Below are 20,703 nucleotides of genomic sequence, written 5' to 3'. Positions count from 1 at the left end.
GGTGGTCATTCTCCCAAAAGTGAGCTACTTGTGAAGCTAAACTGATGCGTCACTTAAAGATTATTGACATCTTCTGGGTGTTGCTCTCCTCCTTTCCTCAATATTTAGATTGTCCACACTACTGCAATTACAAATTTTGGTATTTTAAAATATCATCCATGGAAAAAACTGTTAATATTGCATTAAGATAAATGGAGCAGTTTAAGAATCTCTGCAAATCTGGCAAATATGAATGCAATAGTTCCACCGGCTTCTTCTCTCCAAGGTTTCAGCTGTAAATAAAACAACTTTTTAAAAGTAAAAAGCGATCTGGAAAACGGGCTGAGAGTCTCAGATTAAAACAAAAAGAGGTTACTGACTCAGCGGGACGCTGCCTAGTTTGATCTCACCCTTCCTTTGTACTCTGTCTATTCACTGAAAGTTCCTTGGGGCATGGATGGGATTTTATCTTTTCAATGGTCCATAATGTTTAGCCGATTATTATAGGTACAGAGGGAAAAAAAATGTTATTTTTAGCTTTGCAGCCGATTACTCAGAATCCCTCAACTTGGCTCCACCAATACCCTTTACCTATCTGTTAAAGGTAGACATTTAAGTAGATGAGATTCAAGACTACTTATAATTTAATAGCATCAGCATAACTCCGTACCTTTCAGTAAGACAAGCAGGTACCCCAGAAATGGAGTCCCAGGAAATGAGGAGAATTTTATTAATAGAAGACAGATACATAGTAAGAACATCCTTCCTCCAGTGCTTTCTCAGTTGTTTTAGACTAATAAGCTCCATGGGATAAAGCCTATCCTCTCTCTTGATCAGAATCCAATATTCTAGTGGGCTTCTGGAAATAATATCTGAAAGACTACAGTGGGAGACAGGGCTGGTGGCTTTTGTTTCCTGCGTAACAAAGACTCTACATCATGGTGAACTGCATGTGAAAACCTGGACAAATTCTATCAGTAAATACCTGTACATCTTTCCTGTTGCAATATAACATATTCCTAATGAAAGCACGCAGGCACACAGGCTCCTGATGGAAAACCAAAGGGTCTATTTTCCCATTGAGGCATGGGGGATTTACATTATAATCCCCATTAGCATTGATAGAAATTACCCATGTAAATCTACCATAGGTACTGGAAACGGGAAAAGAGACCACCAATATTTCAAATCAAAGCAGGGTTCTACTGACTTCATACATATTCATGAGGGTTTTTTATTTTCTTTCTATCCTCCCTCCTCTGATCAGTTACTGTGTTGTAAGAAACATCTTGTAGAGTGTTCTCAGTCATTGTTCCAAGCACTATCTTTATCATTTTTAGAGGACAAAAGCAACCCTTTTCAACTTGTTATAAATCAATTTTTAATTTTAAAAGGAGAACAGACTTTTTATTTTTATGAAGGAGTCTTTAAAGAGTCATCTCCCTCTCTTTTGGAAGCTAGCCAGCAGGCAAATTTGATACCAGCTTGTATGATTGAGAGAAGGAGACGACACAAATACATTAGTTGCTTCCCCCATGTGAGCAGCAAGTAGCCCGGGACAGTGGTTCTTGCAGCTGGGTCTGCTGAGAGTGAATTCACCTGGTGTAACATTGCTACCACAAGTTTATATTTGAAAAGCATGCAAGTGCAATCCATTGAAAACGATCTTGACATAACCAAAAAGCAATTCAGCTGCTGCATCACTGCCGGATTTGCTACAGAACACAAGAAACGAAACTAAACTGTTTTAGACAGACTCTATGAGTTTGTTGTCTCTAACAGGGCAGACATGCTACTCACTGTAGCCCCAACAGGCTTCCACTAAATGCAGTGGGTCACAGAGGTCTACCTAACATCCTGACTTGTGGAACTGCCACCTTAAATCTGGTTTGGAATAAATCACTTTGCTTTTCAAGTATGTTCCTACTCTTCCCTGTTGCAGCAATGCCTAAGCTCCCCCCATTCCTCCTTTTCTCCATCTATTTTTGCCAATACCTTTTTCACAACTGCTTTCTATACCAGCACCTATTAAACATCCATCCCAGCCTCTCCTTGAACCACCTTTACCATGCAAGTAGATAAATATACTAGTTAGATGGACTTAGCATGCCTATTACATTCACATTTGAGTAATTCAGACAGCCTACAACACGTATCTTGGCTTCCTATACAGTACCTATTCACAATGGACAGAAACAGTTTCTGGACTCAGACTGCCTGCTATAGATGTCTGGACATCTCCTCAGTGATGACCTAGGCCTGACAGCCCCAGCTAATAAGCTTACATCCTACCTGAACAGTTTTGCTCTGATGAGTTTAAACACCATGGTAAGTACCAAGGAGTAGTATCTTCCTTGAGGTATTGTTCAGCATTTCTACACCCAGCTTTTAAGGACCTTGTCCATCCTCTGAATAACATCTAAAATACTGAGTTAGATGCTCAGGCTCCCAATGCAAGGGACGGGGGGAATTAGGCATGTTGCAATGGCCGCCCAGAAGAGCTGTGTGCTGGGTGAGGAGCAGTTTCAGAGCTTGCTCACAGCCCAGAAATGCATCAAAAGTTTTCCTTTCCTAGAGACCAGGCTTCAGAGCCAAAGCAGCAAAACTGTCCGGCAGGATCGCAACACCCCACTGGAGACAGACACCTCTAACCAGAGCGCTATGCAGATTGTCTTTTCAAAGGTGGCCAGCGGAGAGGGCCCACACCCACCTTTATGTAATAATCTAAAAGATTGCATTCCTTTCTGCAGCAGGACAGCTGCAGAGGGAGGGGTGGAAGGGGCCTCCTGGTGCGCTTCCCCAGGAGCTGGGAGCCTGGGCATTCCTCCTGTCCAGCCCAGGAGGTCATTCAACCCAACCCTTCTACTGTCTCAAAGACTGTTCTAACCTGTAAGGGATCATAAAGCAGCCGAACGCTTCCTCCTCGTACAAAAAATTAAAGCACTGACATTTTCTTGCATATGGGGCCAAATCCTGTCAACACGTTTTAGCTCACATGCTGAATCAGGCCCCTGAGGGGACAGAGGTGCTGCTCCACCTACTTTCTGGATCCGGGAACTAGGCACCTAATCTGTGCAGGCTTGGGCATTTCTGTGCATGCAGAGAACTGTCCCTGCCGGTGCCTAGGCACTCTCAGGGCAAAGAGGGAGATGTGTGATGAATTTCAGGTCCTCCCACATTTAGAAGGTTGTTATGGTGGGATTTTGAGAGCTCAGTTTTAGACTTCGATGCTAAATCCCATCAAGTGTTTTCCCCTCTCCCCTGGATCTGCACCTTTAAAAAAGCCAGAACTTTTTTTTATATTATAAAATAAACAACACTAGCATGACTTACTGCAACATCTTTCTCCAGGTCAACCAGTACCTCTGTGTGAAACATTGTCTCTACAGAGAAACAGTCAATCTGGTGAAACTTAGGGCTGTATGTTTTTTAGTGCAAGGACAGTACTGAGAGTAATAATAGTATTTTCCTTTTTAACTGTTACAAGCAATGAGAACTTGTATGCCTTTAGAGAAGGATACACAGCAGATGCTCCTATTGGGAAGTATGAATACCTTCAGAATCAACTGGAAATTGATAACGTTTTCAGATGCAATCTCACAATTTTTTATTTTCCAGAATTTAGAACTGAGGTACCCCTTTAATATAACCCCCCCTCTAAATTTAGGGTTCAATATCAGGAGAAAAACTGTCTGAATTGAATTTAGATCATTAAAGAAGACCTTCAGGAATCTGGCAGTAAAACCTCCATTCTCTGGGACTTAAAACAACACGTGAAAAGCATTTTAAGCGCACACTGCCATCTACTTTAGGGCAGAATTCTCTGCCAGTACAAGATGGACCACACTCTAGTACATGCTGTTCATAGGTAGACTCCATCATCTCTTTTCTCCAATGGTCCCATCGGAATAAAAGCCTAAGGCTGTGATGGGATTCTGTACCTCAAGTTCAGCGGCCAGTTATAAGGCTGATGCCATCCCCTTAGAAAGTCAGTAGAATCCTGCTCTGCAAGTGGTGTCACAACAGCGCTACATTACTCATTGCAAAGAGGAGTGGTAGAGGTTGACATTTAATTAGCTATGAATTTAATAACAATGGCAAAAGCTGTTTTAATAAGTACTGTATAGAAATTAAGCCTGTAAAAGCATTGAGTAATTCTGTCCTATCACCAGGAATCCATTTTAAAAGCTAAGACAGATGGTAGCAGAATGCACCGTGCCCACTTTCGCACCTTTTCAAAGTGATAACTATGTGCTCATTTTGTAGACTCTGAACTATAACTGCTTTCAGTGCAGCGGTACAATAAATCATCACAACAAAGGCAGAAATTTAGTATAGTACAAGGAGAGAAAAAAAAAAGTACTATTCTCAGTATCTAATGCAGATCATACCATTGGATGCCACGGTTCGCGTTTGATTTTGGAACGTTTTCGATCGAGTTCCGTATTGCCCTGAAAAATGGCTAGCTTGGGGTGATAATTCATTCCATGCACTGCTCTGTGAAGGATGAAGGCTCGCCTGGGACTCTGCAGGGGGATTCAGGCGCTGGGCCCAGGCTAAGTCTAAATCTTGGGGCTCCTCCTTCAGTTTTTCTCCTTCTTTGCCAACTCGTTGATAGATTCTTCCAGTGCTGTCATTCAGTAATCTTCTCATCCCTGTAATTTGTTTTTTAATTTCCCGGCTTTCATCTCCTAATGAAAACAGAGCCACAGTTATCACTGTAAATTAGCAAAAACGGTAATGGGTAGAGATTAGTGATTTTAGATGCCAATAAGAGTTGGAGTCTAAAAATAAATAAATAAAGACAAGAAAGAAAAGAGATGGTTGAGCAGTCATTGGTATGTACCAGGCTATGCTTTAACACAGCAATGGTTGACATCTCTCACGGCTGAAAGACCTGCTGAACTTGGCTTTCTTTATGCTGTTTCTAAAGCTTTGATGAGTAAGATTATTTTTCTCCAGAAGGAAATAATAATAGCTACAGCAGTTTCAAATAAACTATCCTTTTAGGAAACTGATCCTATTCAGGCATTGACATCAGTGGATATTTTCCCCAAGTAAAGCCTGAAGGATCAGACCCTTTATGTATCAGTTTGCTATATGCTGAAGGATAGATCCTACAAAGAAAAAATAAACCACAAAAAGCATCACACTACACACACACAGAGCAACACTGCATCTATTGATTTTAATGAACAGGATCACTTCCTTAGTCCACAGAATTTAATAATACTGGATTATACAGGAATAAATTAAAAAGCAGCTAATACGTGTATAACCATATATAGCCTAACTGCTGGATGTCTTAAAAATGTAGACTATGAAAACAAAATGAAAATATATACAAGAAAAATGTGACTGTTCCAAATAAATTCAGGGCATTTAAATAATAACAATTACATACTTTAATACTCCTGGCACCATTTAAGTATTAATTTTACATATGAAACTGCTGATTGCACAACAAATATATATGTTTTGGGCAGATAGCGCTATTTTGCTCGTTAAAGCATACATTACATTTCACTAGTAATAAGGAAGTGTTCATAGCCCCTTCTGAAATAAGATGCTTCTGGTTTTTTACTGGTAATAGAAAAATCAAACATCCTAAGCAAACAGAATAACGAAGATCAAGAAATTGATGAATCAACCTTCCTTTATAGTATACTTAATATAGTAATATTTGGTGTCCTCTATTCAATTTACATTCGCGCTTCCCAAAATAAACCTATTTTTGGCAGAGCGATAGGGCAAAGGAAACTTCAGAAGAAAAAAAACCAATGCTCCAAAACCCAAGATGCAATGTGCATTGTCTCTGGTTCAACAAGGTATTTGAAAGTGTGCTCATGCCAGGCACGTGAACAACTTTATCAACTCAACAGCACTATTCAGTTGCCTAAACTTAGGCGCATGCTTAGGTAGCTGGCTAAACCAGACAGCTAAAAGAGCAGCAACCCCCTCCCCAACACCAGCCAAGCTCAACGTGGCTGGGACACGCTGCAAGCCCGGCATACCCAGGGACACGCAGTACCCGAAGAGGGAGTTTTTGCTCCAGGAGGCGAACAAGCAGAAGGGAAGATGAGCTGTATGATCCGCTCCAGCCTCTGCTGAATCAGAGCATCTCCCGCTTGACCTGGTGCACCGGTTCCCTGGGCTAGCGCCAGCTGGCTCCAGCCCACCCCGATCCAGCAAGGAGAGTGGGCGGCTTGCAAGAAAGCTTCTAGTCTAAACTTAGAAAAATATTTGTCAACCCCATACAGCGATACTCTAGCACCATTTTCACTCCAGCTAAAGCAGCGAGAAAAACCCTTTGCAAGGAAGTTCTGCATTGTATTTATTTTGTTGTTTTGCCTGCGGATTTATGTGTGCGGGTGTGATTTAATTAACAAATCACGGCACCGTTTCCTTTAAAATGACACTTTTTGGCCCCAACTCAACCAGGGGTTGACTGTTTGCAGTTCCCAACCTCAAGAGGCTGCAGAGTACCACCGGACTCCAATTATCGAGATACTCAGACCTGTACGCTGAAGACTGCCTTTCTCCTGTATCTGCCCATATCCAAGCTCCAAACTCTCCCACCACACTGGAGCATGAAGCAATGCCTTACTGTCGTACCATTTAGCAGTACACCGGGCTCTCAGAGTTTTATGTTGGCAATTCAGATTTGTATTCAATAGCAAAATGTATCTGAATATCAAAAAAGCTTCCCACCCACCTCCTCCTGTCGGCTGTAGTGACTGTGTGCTACGTGGCTGGTCAGGTGACACGTTCTTGGAAAGATTAAATTTCCCTTACCCAATTACATAAAATATTAATGTTAATTGAGCTTATTCAGCCTTGATTCTGGTCCCTTGTTCCTTCATATAGAAGCCTTCCTATACAGTGACATGAGCATACTTACCTCCAAATAGAAAAAACCCCTACATTTACACGACAACAAACCCTGAACTTGCATCCTACATAAGCATGTCTTTGTTTTTGTGTAGCTCCCTACTTAAAACAGGGAGATTCCCCTTTTGTGAACTTGGTTGTTGGTTTTTTTTTGGTTTTAGTGATTTTTCTGTTTGGGTTGTTTGTTGTTTTTTGTTTGTTTTTTTCTGTTTGGTTGGTTTTTGGGGTTTGGTTTTGTTTTGTTTTTTAAATATGCCTTATGTTTTGTAAGGAAGGGCATTAAAAACGTACAGGCTATAAGCTTGACTTAGTCTTCAGTGCAAGTTTACATTATTATATACCAATTATATACATTACCAATTATTACTTTTTATGGCTTTTAATTTGTAACTGGCCAGTGACAGCAGCATCCTTCCTGACACGAGCAGAGAGTAGCTGATGTTACACCGTCTGAATCTGCAGGCAGGCACAAGACCAGTAACAGCTTTAACTTCTTGCTCCCTGGTTATCTCATTTGGCTATTAGCTCTAGAGCCCAATGGTAGCATTTTGTTATCAGCTATTCCACTGCTGATGATTTTCACAGATAATAACCATGTAATTTAAAAAACGAAAAAAAAAAACCAAGGAAGATGGGGCACAGAGAAAACCAAACAGCTCAAACTACTATGTCCTATGGAAGAGCCAGCCTTCCTTTTAAAATGCTGAATGGGATAATCAAGCACCGACAAAAAATAGTTTATTACATAAAAATCTGCATTACCTATCTGTGAAAAGCCTCCTGAGATAGATGTTGAGGCCTGAGAGGAGCGGTGCATATTTCAGCCTCTCCCTGTACCCCTGTACATGTACCAGGGGTCCTCACCACTCCTGAGGAGATGGGGATGCCTCCGATCAGCAGGCTACAGGTTTTGCCATTTGGATTCCCCATGTAATCCCTTTGGTTTTAACTGAAACCAATGAAGTTATATGCAAAACACTAAAATACTTATAACATACTACTCAAAATAGATAAGCATGGCAAATTACAGCCCTATTTAGGAACTTATACGTAAAGATGATAATAGTCATAACAAGAACTTATTAACAATTTTTCAAAATTACTATTACAGTTGTTTCTATGATGGCCCTTAATATACAACCTATTTTTTCCCCATGGCCTGACTGTAATCTTATAAAACAAAAAAAGCAAAACAAAGCTCTTTCATAAATACTACATTAAATAGTAGTAGTAAAAATTCATTTCAATCTCCTTCTTTACTGAAAGTGTGCACAGCATAAAAACTTCCTGCTTTGAAAGCTGTAAAAATGTTAAAAATTACAAATGCACAAATGTAAACCAGAACTGTCCTAGGATGAAGTAGCATCCACATGCTAAGTGTGCACCTGTCTGAAACAACAGACCTGTAAACAACTCCAGTTAACAAAATATTATTGATAATTCATTAATTCCATTCTTTACCCCTATGTGGCTGACCATCTTTTCACTATTATGCTTATTAAACTTAACATAAATATAGCACACTGCCTACAAACAAGTTGTTATACTTTTCCCGAATAATTTGCCAAACATTATCACAGTGCTACAAAGAATCATAAAATGATATGCAACCATACCCATATGTTAAAATATTAATTTTATTCCAGTATTAGAGAAGTGGTAACCACATCTGTAATTAATGTATGTGTTTTAAAATGTATAAATGAGTGAATAGAGTTAAGGTTGGACAATCATCTGTATTTGATGTTTTCTTCCTTTGACTTATATAAACAAATAACCATAATGTTCTCTTGGCCCAATATTTTGCAATTAATTTCTTTATTTTTAACATTTACGTTTCTCATATGTTTTGGGAAATATTCATGAGTAGTTGACTTTTTTAATACAGTTTGATTTTCTATTAATTAGTGTCTAATTTTATGTTGTGTTGTGTTTTGGCAGATGAAACTCCTCCAGAAACTTTTCCTTTCTTGGCTATACAAATAGGGCTTTTTCCTCCATCTGGCTGCCTGCTGAAGGTACTTGTATCTCACAGATTTCCACCTTTGTGTCAAAATAGGCTGAAATTGGTGGATGAGTGCAGAAACTATCGGGAGGGTAGGAACGGCAGCAACAGACAGCCAGACGAGCACATGTGAACTGACAGCATTAGCTTGGTTTGTAAGGAAACAAGGCTTCAGAGGTGAGAAAAAGTGGAAGTCGATGCATATGGCTTGAAAGCTCAATAAAAAATAATAAATAATTGCAACGGGTTATATAATCAAACATATTAAATGCCAGTTTATTAGACACCACTTGAATGCTGCCCTTCCTGGAAGAGGGCCAGCAAAACTCGGCTGTCGTGTTTGAAGATTTTGTAAGGGCTAATTCAGAGCAGCTCAAGGAATCGGGAGGCACAGGCATGCAGGGCACACGTCTCAGCTGCACCGCCAGCCTGAACTCACCAAAACACCTTTTCGAATGTTACATAGTATTCAAGTATTTCCTTCAAAGACAGTTATCCTAGAAGGGAGCTAGGCATCCCTTCTAGGGATCCGCCAGGGAACTGGCAGATGAAATTGCTAAACCACTATCCATCATATTTGAGAAGTCGTGGCAGTCCAGGGAAGTTCCCACTGACTGGAAAAGGGGAAACATAACCCCCATTTTTAAAAAGGGAAAAAAGGAAGACCTGGGGGACTACAGGCCAGTCAGTCTCACCTCCGTGCCCGGCAAGATCATGGAGCAGATCCTCCTGGAAACTATGCTAAGGTACATGGAAAATAAGGAGGTGATTGGTGACAGCCATCATGGCTTCACTAAGGGCAAATCATGCCTGACAAATTTGGTGGCCTTCTACAACAGGGTTACAGCGTTGGTGGATAAGGGAAGAGCAACTGATGTCATCCACCTGGACTTGTGCAAAGCATTTGATGTTGTCCCGCGTGACAGCCTTGTCTCTAAATTGGAGAGACATGGATTTGACAGGTGGACCACTCGGTAGACAAGGAATTGGCTGGATGGTCGCACTCAAAGAGTTGCGGTCAACAGCTCAATGTCCAAGTGGAGACCAGTGACGAGTGGCATTCCTCAGGGGTCGGTACTGGGCCCGGCGCTGTTTAACATCTTTGTTGATGACATGGACAGTGAGATTGAGTGCACCCTCAACAAGTTTGCCGACAACAGCAAGCTGTGTGGTGCGCTCGACATGCTGGAGGGAAGGGATGCCATCCAGAGGGACCTTGGGGGGCTTGAGAGGTGCACCCGTGCGAACCTCATTTAGTTCAACAAGGCCAAGTACAAGGTCCCGCACCTGGGTTAGGGCAATCCCAAGCACAAATACAGGCTGGGCGGAGAATGGATTGAGAGCAGCCCTGCGGAGAAGGACTTGGGGGTGCTGGTTGACGAGAAGCTCAACATGACCCGGCAATGTGTGCCTGCAGCCTGGAAAGCCAACCGTATCCTGGGCTACATCAAAAGAAGCGTGGCCAGCAGGTCGAGGGAGGTGATTCTGCCCCTCTACTCCGCTCTCGTGAGACCCCACCTGGAGTACTGTGTTCAGCTCTGGGGCCCCCAATATAAGAAGGACATGGACCTGTTGGAGAGAGTCCAGAGGAGGGCCACAAAGATCAGGGGGCTGGAGCACCTCTCCTATGAAGACAGGCTGAGAGAGTTGGGGTTGTTCAGCCTGCAAAAGAGAAGGCTCCGGGGAGACCTTATTGCAACCTTCCAGTACCTAAAGGGGGCCTACAAGAAAGCTGGAGAGGGACTTTTTACAAGGGCATGTAGTGATAGGACAAGGGCTAATGGCTTTAAACTGAAAGAGGGTAGATTTACATTAGATATAAGGAAGAAATTCTTCACTGTGAGGCTGGTGAGGCACTGGCACAGGTTGCCCAGAGAGGCTGTGGATGCCCCTCCCTGGCAGTGTTCAAGGCCAGGCTGGATGGGGCTTTGAGCAACCTGGTCTAGTGGAAGGTGTCCCTGCCCATGGCAGGGTGGCTGGAACTAGATGATCTTTGAGGTCCCTTCCAACCCAAACCATTCTATGATTCTATGATTCTCAGCAAAAACTATACCCACATCAAACTGTAACTTTCAAAACTTAAGATATTTTTGCCACTGTCCTCTTGTACTGCAAGTGGTCCTGAAACAGAAAATTGTGAAGTTCAGCAAGGGGAAAATAGAGGAGCCATGTGTGTGATTCCTTATGGGATCAAAGGTTTCCTAAATCACATGGGAAGTTGTTGTGACTGCTCTGTGAATAATTTGAATCGGGCATTTGTGTGGCTAAACTGATGGCACGCATTTCTCAAATAAGTGATCCCCAGTCTTTGCTGGCATATAAGAACCTACATTGAACAAGTAACACAGGCAACAACACGCTTTGCAAATTAAAAACCTAAACCCCAAGTCAGCAGGGAGAGCAGTGGTCACGAACAATGTCAGAGGGTCACGCAAGCAACATGAGTTATGAGCTGGGGACTTTGACTACCCTAAGCTAACATATAGGGACATTTAAGCTGTCTTAGTTGAGGCATCTTAGCAGTGCTCTAAAATGTCATTTAAAAGCACTTACCTATCTTCATGTCACCACACAAAGCACTAAGATTATATCTGCAGGAAAACTGGATCACCCTCAAATTAGACCCCCTACTCCCAAACCAAGCATGGAAGTACACGGGTTGATTGACGCCCTGCCTACGACGAGACACAGAACGTTAATAAGCGTCACAAACACTAATGTAAGCAAAGCAATTTGCAGAATCAAAACCAGGATCAGACCCTGGGACCATTCAGGATTTGGGGGGTTATTTCTCTGGAAGCTGGATCAGCCTAGGTGGCCCAGCCACCACCACCACAAAATAACTCTTTTGAAGAGCTTGGTGAAACAGTTTCAAAACACCCAACAGGAGCAGATACAGAAGCACAAGTTACATACTTTCATGCCACACTGCAACAGCTATATCACTCAGGAAAGGACAAGTGAGCAACTGTTCAATAAATGTATACATTAATTGGGTCATATAATTTAAAAATATAATAATAGATATGCAACAACTTCCCCCAGTTCTTGGAAATATCCCAGGTCAAGATCATGCTTCAGCCCCAAAGGGAAATGCTTTACAAAGTTAGATCATTGGAGAACACAGATACATAAAATAAACTTTTATGCAGACTTAATTACAGAAGCTACTATTGCAACAATCAGACTTGGGATATAATTCTATTAAAAGTAACAAGTAACTTCACAGACTTGTGTTAAGTCAACTTTTTCTCTGTGAATAAATTGCAAAGGATATTATTTCTGGGACAGAATAAATTCTTGAAATTAGTGAGTAACTTATGCATTGCTCCCCTGCTCCAAGAACACATTATTTATTTTTACCATGACATAGCGAAGTTATTCATCTGCTGCCTTCCATTTCAACAATGTGAAACGCTGTAAAATGCACAGACACCTGCATTACAGTACATTTCGGTTCCACTTTATATCAGTCATAAACATCTCTGTTTTGGACATCTCTTCAAAACAAATGCTCCAAGCACACTGTGCATAGCATTCTATTTTATGAAACTATAAAAGTTCTTCACTGTTAATTACACAGACAAATGTCTCATCACACATTTGATTACCAGGATAATATAATTAGTTTTCTACATTAACCTTTCAAACACAGAGCCTGAATTTCAAGTTGAAAGCATTGTAAAAACACTCAGTCTAGAGGTATATTATATTTCCGCTTTTTTGTAATGATAATAAAATATTAAGACTGAAAAAAACCAGTGTGGTGTATGCAAAAGGTTGTTTGGTTTTTTTTTTATAGACAAGCTAGGTTTAACCAGCGTTGTCCATAAGACATGGGTGTAAAGTCTCCTCATGGGCTTTTGTTTCCAAGTCTGGGCTAGCAGCCCTGTGAAAGAAGGTGGTTTATGCTGCTAACTGGTAAAAACTGAAGCCAGGTCTGTCTTAAATCTTGTCCATATTCGAGGTTTAAGCACTTCACTCTGGGCTGCCTCCTCCTTTTCAGGTCGAGCAGTCTCTCCTGGTATCAGATAACTAAGCCCTTCCCTTCAAAACAAAAGAGATGCCAGTCCTCATCTGCAAAATACAGTAGCGATATTCTGTCTGTGTCCCGACCCGTCCCCCCCCGAATTTTGTAACGGCTGTGTTTAGTATGTCCTTCATCCAGAAGGACGTGACTTGTTATTTATCATCTTATCAGAACTAAGGATCGGAGGAGAGGACAAGCCACCACATCTCCCACTCCAACACTGTGTCACATGAGCAAACTTCCCAAGCTTACCAAGCTCCATTCAAAAAGCAGCTGGACTTTACACCATCACAACCATCAGAGGTCAAGTCCAGTACCATGTTCCTTTAATTGCACTGAAGCTTCCTCCAATTTTCAGCCTACATTTACACAAAGCCATGTTTTGCCCATCTGTGCTGGTGCAAAAAAGACCATCTAGGTTCAACAGGTCTTTCCTGACATTCGATCCTTAATTTATCTGCATGTTAAAAAAACTGGATTCTTCTGATTTACTCATTTACCCTAGAAGCTCCCCTCTTCTCGACAGTGCATCTCTTCAGTTTTAGTTTATTGTTCTCAACTGTGCAACCAAAACATATGCACGCCCCATTCCTGATAAAGCTTCACTCATTTATATACCGGCATTAACATTTCACCTTTTCTAAAGGTAATAGTTTCAATGACGTATCTTAGCATCCATTCACATACTGAAGGCTCCATCGCATTGATGTTTCAACAGCTGATCCCATGGATCAGTTAAATTGGAGAACAAACCTGAATTGGAGAACAAACTTGCCTCTAAACCAACAAGTTGGAGTGAACATCCTTCTGGGATGAATTTTCGCATGAAACAGTGAAACCAAGTGAAGCAGCGATTATACCCTGAAGGTCCTTCTTAGTGGACAGGACACTGAGCTTGGGAAAGTGTCGTGATCCCACCATCCCTGAAGCACAATGAAATATTACTCCATGCAACGTGAATTTTTTTACAGGAAAGCTGGAATGCCAAACACCACTCATCCCAGATTCCTGCCGAAAGGCGGGAGCCCAGGTTTAGAGAGCTTTCAGCTGAGTTCAGTCCCTGACACTGCTTTCCCTACATTTCAGATCAGTGCCTTTGTCACTAGGAAGCTGAATAGAAGTGGACACCAAAGTAACCTATTGAAAATAAAGTGGAGAAGGTTATGTGAGTTCTGAGTAATGTACTGAATTGAACCCAACCCCCAAGGAAAAAAACCCAAAAAGCCTAGTCTACAAATCTTGCATGGTCATACATCCTTCAGTCTTGCCAAAACCAACACGCTTTGAGGAAATCTGAAAGTTGGACGTTCAGGACATCGTCAGGAAATAGCACCTTTTTCTTTTCATAGCAACTGAAGGTGGGCTCCCAGGACTGCAACTCTTTGCTTCAGTACCTGATAAGGAAGATCCTTGATAGGACTCACATTCTTAAAGGTTAAATTCTGACCAGTTCTTGAAACAGGTGAACTTCAGGCACTTAAATGCCAGAGCACATTCAGTCACCATGAAAAGCTGGGCATACTCAAAAAAAACCAACCCCAAAACAAATCCAAAGACAACACAGCCAAACCAAAATTAAAATCAATTGGTCTGACTCACGGCACAGATGTCAAAGCACAGACTCCTGCACATTCTTAGAAGCATCCTGGCTTAAGCAACTAGATGCCTAACTCCTGCCAAAGCTTTATCATGATTTAGGGTTGGAAGAGAAAGCATTCAAAGTAAACCTCTGGTGGAACTCACTTCATCAGGTTTATCAGACTTCACTGAAAGTGCTTACAGAACACGAAATCCAAACACAAAGCACAGCAGCCACCTTCACTTCTCCCTGGAAATGGGTGTAGGGAAGAAATATTTGCTCAAAATCGAATCGCGAGAAGCTGAGAAGGCAATTTAACACAGCTCTCACTCCCGTGTAAATATTCCAACCATCAGAAGATTCCACACTGCCCAAGACATCCTCCTGTTCTCTCCCATTTGCTGCTGACCTCTAGAAGAGGATGTGGCACTATGAATTAAGGAGACAAAGGCATTTTGCATGCAGATTGACTTCAGGTGCTGATTCACACACTCTGGACCAATGCTTCTTGCTGGGTCCAAGGGGCAACACGCGCAGACTACAGAAACCTTAAATCACCCTACAAAAATGTTTAGGCTCCTGCTGCAGTAAAGGAGAGGCAGACAACCCCAAATTTCTCACTGCACAGGCACCTGCTTTCTCCAAAGCCTCAGCAAGGTGTCCAAGAGCTTGCTTCGTACAGCAAGAGTCATTATGGTAGCTCAAAAATCTGGCCCTTACTCCTCTGAATTTGGCCCGCCAAATTTTTGCCAAGAGGTGCTTTACCCAGGTGAGGTCCTAGATGTGACAGGAGGGAGCTGGATGCAGGAAAGGAAAAAGCACTCTGCCGCTGAGGAGTTATATGGGACAAAAAGCACACAGACAGGAGAGATAAAGGTTCGCTGATAACCAGTCCTATCATGCTATAGTATATATCACGCTGCAGACTCTGTATTACTTCTCTGTTTTCTTTACACATTTTTAACTGTTGATTTAATTTAATTTTGCCATGGCAGGATTAGCAGGCAAGCTACAGAGGTGAAAGGACATTACATTAAGACAGCACATTAATCCTCTATCCCACCCAAGGCAGAAGCAAAACCAAACAAATAGCAGCTTCCTAGAAATTGAATTTCTGTTATCCAGATGTCAAAGATGTAATACCCCAATTACACAAACTATTGCCAGTGAAGCATGCCAGCGAATATGCAATGTAAATGGGGTGAGCACAGAGCTGCAAAACTGCAGAGTCAGCATCTGGCTCTCTGAGTGAGTGATAATTAGCACTGTGTGTAGACACTAATAAACATTTATGTCTGAAATTACAACTTTTAGCAGTGTTAATAAAGGATATATTGGCAATTCGTAGAATAAAAGGGTCTTGAAAAGAACGTCATATTAAACAATGGCAGGCGCTTCCTGTGCTTGCACAGAGATTTTTTTTCCTCCCTAATTGCAAATGGCCACGCTATGTTGCTCGGAAATTAATCAACACAAGCACATACCTAAAAAAACTGGTTGTGTTTCTTTGGTCTCCCCATTAACATCATTGCTGTAGTCAGAGATCTTATATATCTCATGATGGTAATCTGGAATGAAAAACGATAAAAAAAATTAGAACTCAAGTGATCTGGAAAAAATGAACACTGAACACATTGCTACAGTTTTACTACATAATTTATCAATATATCTGCAGTTTATTTCACGTACATCAAATTAACCACAGAAAATGTGCTCTGTATCAGCACCTCCTAAAAAAACTTTGCTCACACTGGAGAGACTCAGCTCAAATATTTCACAGATTTTAGGGAATAGCTACGCCTGCCCTAAATTACTGTGTTCATTTTCACAGCAAATTATCCCACCAGATGCCAATTATCTGGCTTCTTGCTTTACAGATGGAAAGCAGATTTATAATGAAATCTTTACCTTTGCAGAAACCAAGGGAAACTTTCAAACTTCACCTCAACCAGAAAATCAGCAACGTACATTAGGGCTGCATCACTCAGCTATACTGACTCATACTGGTGTCACTGGCCTCTGAATTCTGAAGAAAGGAGGATCAGGGACACCTTAGGATATTCACCTCTAGAAACTAACATCTGTCATGACCCTAAGAATAAAAATTAGCATCTCATATTCAGAGATGTTACAGGATAAAAAAAAAAAAAATTCACCATTGAATTTCTATTTCAAATAAAAGAATATTTTGCCGTGAAGGTCTCTGCTGTAATCCCAGGCAGGTGTTCAGTAAAACCAGAGCTTTGTTTACATGTGTGTACAGAGGGAATAGTAAGTCTAAGGAAAAAAAAAAAGTCTAAAGGTAGCTCTCCTGGATGCTATTTCTGACTCTGCGACTAGCACACATTTTGTCCTTCGGCAAATCGCTCAAGACTGAACAATATATTCAGTGTCTTGAAACAGCCACCTCCCCACCTAACTCCTTTAATGCCCTCCCGGTTCCCAACGCTCTCAACTACTCCCTCCGTAAACTGGTTTTTATGTTTACCTGCCTCACAAAAAGTGAGGTAGAGATTAACTCATGGAAGAGCACTTTGGGGGATTCACTTAAAAGGCACAACAGAAACTGAGGGCGGCATAAACAGCTCCTCCTCCCACGAGTAGCACACCTGCACATCTGACGAAACAGCTACAGGATCAGAAAGGTCTCCTGGAAGCCAAACTTTTTTGTTATGTGCTGTTTATTTGTACAGCACAACTGTCTCGAGGGCACAAGAGGAGGAACAACCCAATAAGTAAACTAGAATCGAGCCTAACACAGCGACGCAAAAGAAAGAAAAAGGCCTGGAAAGAAAGTGAGGGGAAAAAAAACCACAACAGGGCGTTGGAGAGGTCAGCGAGGAGGTGCTACACAAAGGGTTCCTCTACCTACCGAGCACGCCCAGCAAGTGGAACGGGTAAAGGTGAAGTTTGAGATACGACATCGAGGAAGTAAAGGCTCCTTTCATAAGGCTAAAACTACGGGATTTATGCTGACTGCCTTCCATGGTCATTAGCTGTCCTGTTGAGGAGGGGGAGTGATGGAGCGGCTTGGTGGGCACCTGGTTGCCAGCCAAGGTCAACCTACCACACTCTGCAGTTTCGTCCTCTCAAGGGCGTCCAAGATCTGCTGGGAGTGAGTACACGGAAACTAGGAATTAAATGACTTACAGACTCACGGTCCTTAGATATATAGATTACACGTGGTTTCTCCTCTAGCACTTCCCTCCATACATCCAGCTGGTCACAATATTCTTCTGATCTACAGCTGCTGCCTTAAAGTCACCACATTTCACCCCAGAGGCGACCGCATTTTAGTGCAGGAATGGATTTCCTCTCGATCTGGTCATTATTGATCATCTCGATAAGGTGCTCTGAAGTTTTTTTTTGGGACAGAATAAGCACTGTACGGGCACACATCGTTAACAGATGGTGTGTTACCAACGAATTGACGCAGCATACCGTTTTCTCTTTGGTTTCCTTCTTCTGCCTTGGATGTCACAGTCCAGGCGCTGCGAAATCCATATCAATTTCACAACAGTAAACACTAAACTGTGACATTACTGAATGACTCCTGCAAGAGGCAAAGGCCAATTACAAGAGACAACTACTTATACATAATTATCTTTCTAATCAACTGTGATAGAAAAAGAGTATGCGAGTGCAGACTCACATGCAAAATGTGATTTTTATCTCCTCCATTCTCAAGTACAAAGACATAATTTTCTCTCTAGGATGTGTTTTTAGTGTAGCTTTCTATTTGACTTTCCACGTCCAAAAAGAGACCCCAGATAAAATAAGAATTACTAATAATGTACCACCATAACTGAATTTACCTATTAAAACAAGGTTAAATAGATTGTCTTATACACTGAGGCATATCTAAACCTGTAATGAGTGGCAACTGAGAATTGGCAAAATAGTCATCTATTTCTGATAGCACACATATTCTTTTCACAGCTCCATTAGGACAGAAATAAAACCACGTCTTCAATTTCAGTTTTGCTTTCCCACATGTTTCACCCCCCCAGGCTCCAGCCCAGTCCTGCACTAACTCTGCCTCCAAGTTGGGAGCACGTTCGATATCAAAACCCCACAAACCAAACCTGTTCTCCGTAGAAATTAAACCCTCGATAGGTTTGCTAATGCATACAGACCTCCAATGCATTTCAGACAAGTCTGACGGGTCACTGCCCCTCTAGCTTTTAACAGGGAGTACGTGCGATGCTCCAGACCCCCCTACGACAATACAGCAGTCATTATTTACTATTCCTACCAAGCAAGTTTATGTCCATCTTTAAATTTCTTTGCATGGGACGTGATTTTGCTGAGTGCCTGCGACGACACTGCTCTTCAGACAGCAAGACTTGACACTCGCGTGTGTGTCCCCTTTCCCAAGTGTGACATTACACCCAAGCAGTCACCTGCCTTGAACTTGGCATGCAGGACACACACGGCGTTTCATGGAGATATTGCCGTCCAATACTTGGAAACACAAAAGGAAAAAAGATCTCAAGTCAAATCCATCAGGGCAAAAAGATCTCATCAGCCGGAGAAGGGATAAAACCCCAACCAAAATAAATCCCTATGGCTGGGAAGTCCACCTGTTAAAATGCCTACCAACACCTGTATCTTTTTATTATTTATTATTAAAAAACAACAACAGGACTGAAACACAGAGCTGCGCTTCTTCCCTGACATGAATCCAAATACTTCCCCTCGCGATCTCTTTTAAAATATCCTCTTTTCCAAAAGCAAACACACCCTGAGCGAACAAGTTACACGCCAGCGGCTCTCCCCTGCCCACGTACAATTAATTAGCTGCGTGGATTTTTAATAAAGCAACCTCTATTCGGCTTTTCTTTGAAATACGCGGATGTACGCAGTCAAGGAGAGGAAAAAAACCACCCAAAACACAATAAATCCACAGGAGTTGAATACTAAGAAGGTCCGTTGCTGCTCAAGTGTCATTATTTTTTGCTCGTTTCCCGATTTTACCTTTTCTCCCCACCAAAGCAGGATTTACCACGAAACACGATCCAACTTTATTTTGTGCAAGATCTGCCTGGAAAAAAAACACGTCCACCTTTCTGGGGCGGTTTTGGCGGGGGTTTGTTTTTGCAACAACACGTAACACACATGCAAAAAAAACAATTAAAAAAAAAAAAAGAGGAATGGGGGAGGTTAAAAGAAAAAAAAATATAAAAGGCGTGCAATGGTTTCGGGGAGTTCAACCACAGGATTGCGGAGTTAAATAACAGATACGGGGAAGGAGAGGCGATACGGGGGAAGCGGGAGCACAGGCGTTTCATAACGCCCCGCTCCCCCCCGGTGCAAAAGTCTGGGCTGCCCCCGGCGAGGGAACAAAGCCCGGGCCGCCCCCGCCGCCCCCCGGCCGCCGCCGCCTTACCTTCGTTGATCAGTTTAAAGCTTTGGGATTTCCTGCTTCTCTTCCTCTGGGTGAACTCCATGGTGCGGGCAGGAAGGAGCGGGGCGGCCGGGCGGCCACCCGGCCGTGGTGGTGGCAGGACCAAGGTCCGTCTCTTTAATCAGCAAAACACGCGGGGGTTGGGAGACGGCGGCTCCGGCGGTGAATAAAGGGATCCGGGACAAGTTGGCTCCGGTCTTCCCCCCGCCCCCCTTTACCTCACGCCCCAAACTTTGAGGGAAAGCGGGGTGCGGCGGGGGGAGCCCGCGGGGGCGATGCCGGGCAGCGCCGCCGCCGCCGCCGCCGCCGCCTTCCCCCCCGCCGGCTGCGCGGCCGCGGCCCGGCGGCGAAGGGCGGCCCGCAATGGCTCGCCGCCGGCTCCGGGACCCCGGTGCCACCTGCTGGGGGAAGGCGGCGCGCAGCCCGGCGCGCCCCGCGGCGGTTCCGCCAGCCCCGGCCGTAAGCCGCCACCCCGAGGCCGGCCCGTCGCCACACGACACGCCGGGGAAGGCGGCCGGCGCCGCCGGGCCCCGCCGCGGGGGCGGCGGAGCGGGGGGCTGAAGGGAGAGGGGCTGTGAGGGCAGCGCCATTTTGTGTCACCCCCCCCCGCCGCCGCCGCCTCCGCCCCCACTCCTCACCCCTCACCCCCCCCCCTCCCTTCACGGGCACTTGCGTGCTCCCCCTGCCGTGCCCCGCCGCCGCCGCCACAGGTTCCCCTTCCCGCCCCCGGGAAGGCGCTTGCGGCCCCGCGGCTCCCCGGCGGGCAGGAGGGGGGTGCCCGGCCGTGAGGGAGCGGCGGCCTCTCGGCGCGG

At 43.4% G+C, this 20,703-nt stretch overlaps 1 protein-coding gene across 1 annotated transcript in view; it reads right to left on the bottom strand.

Annotated features, from left to right (window-relative positions):
• The window catches only part of BEND7 (BEN domain containing 7), a 49,161-nt gene extending 29,211 nt beyond the window's left edge, over positions 1-19,950 (bottom strand). Inside the window, exons 1-3 of the mRNA XM_050898455.1 lie at positions 19,874-19,950; positions 15,969-16,052; positions 4,371-4,670 (exon numbers count right to left, since the gene is read on the bottom strand). Coding sequence (XP_050754412.1) covers positions 4,371-4,670; positions 15,969-16,052; positions 19,874-19,934 — 445 coding nt within the window. The 5' untranslated portion in view covers positions 19,935-19,950. The remainder of the gene's footprint in view (positions 1-4,370; positions 4,671-15,968; positions 16,053-19,873) is intronic.
• Between the last annotated feature and the right edge of the window lie 753 nt (positions 19,951-20,703).

This window comes from Gymnogyps californianus, chromosome 1 (assembly GCF_018139145.2).
Source record: "Gymnogyps californianus isolate 813 chromosome 1, ASM1813914v2, whole genome shotgun sequence".
NCBI classification, from domain to species: Eukaryota; Metazoa; Chordata; class Aves; order Accipitriformes; family Cathartidae; genus Gymnogyps; species Gymnogyps californianus.
The sequence above is the reverse complement of the archived record's forward strand: the minus strand, read 5'-3'. Positions and strand labels throughout refer to the sequence as shown.